This window comes from Microtus ochrogaster, unplaced genomic scaffold (assembly GCF_000317375.1).
Source record: "Microtus ochrogaster isolate Prairie Vole_2 unplaced genomic scaffold, MicOch1.0 UNK1, whole genome shotgun sequence".
NCBI lineage: Eukaryota > Metazoa > Chordata > Mammalia > Rodentia > Cricetidae > Microtus > Microtus ochrogaster.
This window is the reverse complement of record NW_004949099.1, coordinates 3100855-3107216: the sequence shown is the minus strand read 5'-3', so window position 1 is coordinate 3107216 and position 6362 is coordinate 3100855. Positions and strand designations below refer to the sequence as shown.

Genomic DNA, 6362 nt, shown 5'->3' with positions numbered 1-6362 from the left:
TTGTTATAGCCCCTGGGGGTGTCTGATAGGGACTGTCTTGATTGTTATAGCCCCTGGGGGTGTCTGATAGGGACTGTCTTGGTTGTTATAGCCCCAGGGGGGGGTCTGATAGGGACTGTCTTGGTTGTTATAGCCCCAGGGGGGGGTCTGATAGGAATTGTCTTCATTGTTATAGCCCCTGGGGTGTCTGATAGGGACTGTCTGGGTTGTTATAGCCCCTGGGGGTGTCTGATAGGGACTGTCTTGGTTGTTATAATTAAGATGAAAGACCTACCTCCGGTGGGCGGGACTTTCCTAGGATCTGTTTAAAATGGAGAAGGGAGATGAGCACTAGGGAGCACTAGCAAGCTTCCCTTGCTGCGCTCTGCTTCTTGACTACAGACGCAGCGTAACCAGCTCCCTCGACCTCTGCTGCTGTGTCTTCGCCACCATAAAGGACTGTAACCTGGAGCTGAGCGCTAAATAAACCCCTTCTCCCTTAAGTTGCTTTAGTCAGGATAGTCTTCTTTATCACAGCAACAGAAAAAGAAACAAAAGACAGTGATGTCTGAGGACCAGGGTTCACACATATCTAGGCCACCCCAAGATCTCTGACTTCCGGTCCCAGGTATGGCCCAGCAAATCCCACCTGAACCTCCTGAAACCTCACTGACCCCAGCGCACAGGCAGAGTAGGAGGCATATACCAGCCCCTTCTGCTGGGCAGGCTGACGCTTGCCCAGTGCTGGTCACCAACTTTCTAACATGTGTCAGAAGTTCTACATAAGGTTTCTAATGGAACCCGTTCAGAGGGGAGCGTGCCTTTGGACAACAACCACCACAGGGCGTAAAGAGATTAGGTACGTTAGCAGCTGCTTCCACCAGGAAATCAAGGCAGGCAGAGGGCTGTTCCTGAGACACAGGGCACCAAGCATCTGCGAGAGGCCCTTCCCCACCCTGCACGGCAGCAGGGATGGAGGCTGGGAGGAGGAAGACCTCTGCAGTGGAAGGGGGCTGATGGGATGAAGGACAAGAGGGAGGAGAGGCAGACAGGGGCCCAATGCCGAGCAGGCAGAGAGAAAGATGGCACCACAGTAGATCCCACAACCTGGGGAGCGAGGAGTCAGGGTTGCTAGATGGCTCCTGGAAAGCAACTGTGATCACATCTGTAAGCCTTGGCCATGCTCCTGATTTCCCCAGGAGGTGGAGGGTGGGGTTGTGCTCACCCACAGGTGGAAGGCATACGGTATCCAAGCAATCGTCACTTCAGCTGCCTTTTCAATAGGGCTCTTCACATACTTCAAGTTGTCCTGCAGGCATGGAGACAGCCGTGGACCCAGCTCAGCAAGAGGAGACTATGAGCTGCCTGCCTTCCCCACGATCCCAACAGGCAAGCTGGACTCAAGTTAGTCAACTTGGGTGTAAACTGTGGGGCTGAATCCTTGAGAAACTCTCTTTAACAACTTTTATTAGCATATGTTAGCATATAGTCATTATAAAACCTGCTGGGTTTTGTAGACATTTCATTCAGGTAGACCATGTATTTTGCCCCTATTTACCCCATTTTCTCTCCTGCTCCCACATTCCCTTATTTATTTATTACTGAACTCATTTCTTTTTTTCAATAGTACCCCTTTTCAGATTATATGTGTCTTCATATACATGTGTACATGTGTTTATGTTGCATGTGCATGTGTGTGCTATGTACAAGTATATGTGTATATGTGAGTACGAGTCTGTGTGAGTATGTGTGGCTGTGTGTGTATGCTGCAGGTCTTGTATATGATAGGAAATGTGACATTTGTCTTTCTGGGTCTAGTTTATTTCATTTCACATAATGATCTCCAGGCCCATCAAATTTCCTGTGAGTGACATAATTTTGTTCTTTGGGGCCGAGTAAAACGCCATTGTGTGAACAGACCACACTTCCTTTACCTAGTCATCTGGTGATGGGCATCGAGGTTGGTTCCATATCTTGGCCACCAACTACCGCAGTGGTGAACCTGGTGTGCAGGTGTCTCTGTGATAAGCCAACTGGGATTCCTATGGGTAAGCTCCAGGAGGGGTGATATCTGGATCACATGGTTTCTTCATTTGTTAAATGGGGTCAGTAAAGGCCACCTTAAGGATTCTTGGAGTGTTTCTGAGATTGACCCCTGCAGAGCTTGGCCCTTGGTCCTTGCTTCTCAATTGAATGAGAAGCAAACAGCACCCCTAGTGGAGACTCTGGAGACTTGTATGAGTATGACCTGAAACTTTTATGCTCTTTTTTGAGACATGAGCTCACAGGGTAGCTCAGGCTAGCCTTGAACTCACTACTCTTTGTCTCCACTTTCGGAGAATTGGGATGGCAGGTGTGTGCTCCCACGACTAGCTCTGTGGCTGAGCTGCCGGTCATGATGCAGCCCCTATAAACAGAAACTCCGCTCCCACGACAGGCTGCTCTCCTGATGAGCAAGGCCTGGAGGAGGGGGTGTCCTGAGTCCTGTCACACCCTGGGGACAGCTCTGAATCAACTGCAGTACCCGTCACTGTAAACAGCAGAGACATGCATAAATGCCTTTATTGATCCAAAGGCCTTAACGGCTCCTGCGATCATTTTTAAGCTTCTGCCTGTGAAGAACTTGCTGTGAGAAGTAATTACGGCCCCTTCGTTCTGACGTGGTTCCCGCAAGCTGTACTGCATTCAGGAGGCCATGCGATGGCGCGTCTGTGATCTGGCAAGGCTTCCTAGGGTCGCTTCAGGTCGTTCTGGGCAGGAATGCAGCTCGCCAGGCAATCGTGCAATAGAAATGTAGCCGTCCCATGCTTTTCCAGGGACTCAGATGATTCCAGGGTGGAGAGCTTGCTTTCAAGACACAGGTTTGGAGATCTAAGCCCCAGCTCTCAGAGAGCAGGTGCCCATGAGGGGTAGTCACACTGAGAGCTTATGGTGGCTACCCCAGTGGCCCCCGCCAGGCCACTCACCTGCAGCCCGTCCCATTCCCTCTCCACTCCATACTCTTTCCAGCTCACTGGATGGAGTCCACTGCCAAAAACAGGCTTGGCGTGTTCAGATGGGAAGTAGGATCTAGTCACAGGAAGATGACCAAGGTCACGGTTTAGGGTGAAAGGGGGCTGGATCCCTGGCTCAGTAGCAATCAAGCTGACCTTGAGGAAGACAATGGCCTCATTTCCTCTCCTGTGAATTAGGAGTCATTTCCTGTCCCAGCAGCTGGTGTTCTCTGGGAGACACAGGGGCTCCTGGAGATAGCCCCTCTCCATACTTTGGCTAGGGACCCTGCAGAGCCCTTCTCTGGACTCCAGGGACCTCAGGCAGGAACATGGTTTCCATTCATGACAGTCCTGGCAGCCCCAGCCCAGTCCTGACTAGGAGTTTTGCTTCCTTGAGGCTCCTAGAAAAAGCAGAGATCCTAGAAGACACGCGAGACTGAGGCGACAGCCGGGGCAGCGGCTCAAACTTGTTCTCTGCAATTTTGGTCTCTAAATTTCTGCTGCTGCCGTTTTCCCTGTGAAACCACTTCCTCAGCAGAGAGCGCTGGGCGCTGCTGTCTTTGTCCCCAGTCTCTTCCTCAGGCTAAATATATCCCAGCTTGTCCGAACAGAGCCTCGGTGGAAAGAGCAGATGGTGGTGACTGGGCACCCTCCCATCCCAGGGGTGAAGCTGGTCACCTTCCACACCCACATGCGTACGAAGACAGAAGACGGATGTGTTATCTGGGACCAGCTGAGGTTAGGCTAGTACTGGCTGGATGATGCAGTCTGAGGACCCGGGATTTTTCTTCCTGTGTTGGGTTCTGCTGTGCGGGTCCCACACTCGCTCACTGGAGGCCAGTGCCCACCACCAAGCTGCATGCCAGCACCATTAAGTGAGCTCAGGACCCGTTTGGCTCTGGGGCTATTCCCAGGACAAGTGGGGAAGCTCCCCCTCCACCCCTACCCTTCAACTCTGAGTCCTCACCTCCTCCACCCCTCAGAATCCCCTGCCTGTGAACCCCACCTCCATTTCATTTCCCAGAGCACAGTCCATCTGTGAGGCTCACAGGAGCAAGTGACTAGAAATGGGTGGGGGGGCTGGTGTTTGCTTTTCGGGGAGCTCTAAGCCAGGATCTGAACCTGTGGTAGATCCCATTCAGATTTTGATGAAGAAAGACCACCAAGACATATAATAAAAATGACAAAACCAAACCAAACCCCTCAAAGAACAAGCAGACCAACCAAAGGAACATGTAATAATATTCCCCATGATATGTGGAACAAGCCCCCATCTGCAGCCAGAACAAATGATGCATGTGCACACCAACTGTATCTCCTAAGCGAACTCTTTCAGCATAACTGCTGCTCGCTCCCCGAGGCAGGCTTTTTCTCCATACCTTTTCCCATCTTTTAGTATTTGAATTCTGAATTATTCTTCAATATTTAAAATTACACTGAGAAAAACAGATGCAGTGAGCCCCTCTCAGGGAGCCTGTCTGAGAAGGCCGTGTGTGGAGAGCAGCCACATGACCCAAGCAGGTGAACCGGGAATCACACTTTGTGCCAGTCCAAGACAATACCGGCTGAAGCCTGGAGGCAGCAAGAGACATGGGTGGGGTTGGCCCTTGGCAGGCCAGGGGAAATCTAATTTGTCTTGGTAAATCAGAGGAGACCTGTGTCCCCCTAGAGACCCCGGCTCCTGATTTGACAAGGTGATCTATTAGTACCAAACCTGAAAGGTCACCAGCTCACAAGTGTGGCCACTGCTGGTCCTAGACAGAGCCCTAGGGGACCCTGGGAGGAAACCTTGGCGGCCTTCCTCTGGGCACAGCTGCTGTGGTGCACTTTATCTAAAAGGCTCTGTGGATTGTCTCTAAGGGGGAAACATCCATTTTCTTCTCTGTGGGGGCAGCCCCACCGGGGCTCACATCTACCACTCGCTAACCCTGGCTAACTACCCCTTCCCAAGCCTCCGTGTCCCCACCCCTAGCACACGGGTCTTGCCTCTTCTCTAGTCTGGGACTGTGTGGGTGAACACACAGCTCCACATGGCAACTCCTGACACAGTTGGAGACTCCTCGGTGCACAGGCCTCCAGAATGAAGCCATCCCCTCTCACCTCTGTCTTACTCAAGTTGGAACAGTGCCTCAGACTAACTTGGCCTTGCCCCATAAAACCACAGCCACCAGGGCAGATGTGAAGAAGGCCACAGCCTCTGCACCTTTCCATGATGCCACTGCGCTGCCTGGGAACACAGACAAGTACCAGCTTCCACTGCGTGGGTCCCAAGAGACGGGGGAACAAGAGGCCACACTGGTATTGAAATAGCCTCCTGTTATCATTTGATGGTGAGACTATAGGCTGCCCAGGGCACCTGGACCCAGGACACATCATTCCCCTCATTCCCCTCCAAGCATCCTGAGAGCTGGCCCAGGCCACAGCAGCCTCTGCCAGGGCTGGGGTACTCCTTGGGTGCTTCTCCTAAGGACAGATCTGCACTGAGGCCACATCCGCAGTCCCTCAGAGCGACTGGCTTTGGCTCCTTTCTTGGAGTGGGGTTAGATTCAGTTCTAGGTGTTTCCTTGCCTCGTTAACCTTGTCAAAAGGGGTCAAAGCTCTAGCAACAGCAGCAAACTGTTATACAGCACGATATACCCACAATCCAAAATGATGCATCCGTTCATCAGGGTGGAATTGCTCAGAGAGGGAACGGAGCAGCCGGGAACAGGATCCGCAGCTGCCGCTCCACTCCCAGTTCGCGTTCTGCTGAGGCTGGCAAACGTTCGGGTACAGAAGCTCACACTTGCGTGGGACTTGTCAGCAAACGTGACTCTGCCAGCTTGAGAACAACTGTAACCTTTCCTTCTCTTAACTTTGGCCAGCACAACATGCACAAACAGGAAGCCTTTTCTTTTGTGTTGAGGGGAAAGACATACCTGACTTCAACTTAAGCCCTGGCGACTGTCTGACGTCAATCTGTCACACAATAGTGTCTGAAGTTGAGGGACAACAGTGGAGCCTTTGACACAGACTCCAGCTATAAGGGGGTGCATCACACTCAAGAAGCTTCTGGGTCCCTACAGACTGCAGTGTCCTCTTACCTTGAAAGTTGATGCAGATTCTGGACTGGCAAGAACCAGAGGGGAGATCAGGACCATGCCAGAGAAGTGGGTTGGTCTCTCTGCAGCCGCGAGGATGGAGATGGCACCGCCCTGCAAGGCGAAAAGGACAGGGTGGCACCAGCTTCTAATCAGCGTGACCCTGACCCCCTCACCTGCTTCCATGCTGGCCAAGAGCATGAGTGTGGACCTGGAGCAGACTCCACCCACTGGCAGGCAGATCACTCCTTCCTTCTTTCCTCCTCTTCCTTCCTGCTTCTCTCTTTCCCTCCCTCCCTCCCTCCCTCCC

The 6362-nt window shown here is 52.2% G+C and overlaps 1 protein-coding gene across 2 annotated transcripts in view; it reads right to left on the bottom strand.

Annotated features, from left to right (window-relative positions):
- Mgll (monoglyceride lipase) overlaps positions 1-6362 on the bottom strand; it is a 106914-nt gene that overhangs the window by 14124 nt on the left and 86428 nt on the right. For both annotated transcript variants that reach the window (XM_005364850.2, XM_005364849.2), the window contains exon 5: positions 6056-6166. In XM_005364850.2, coding sequence (XP_005364907.1) covers positions 6056-6166 — 111 coding nt within the window. The remainder of the gene's footprint in view (positions 1-6055; positions 6167-6362) is intronic.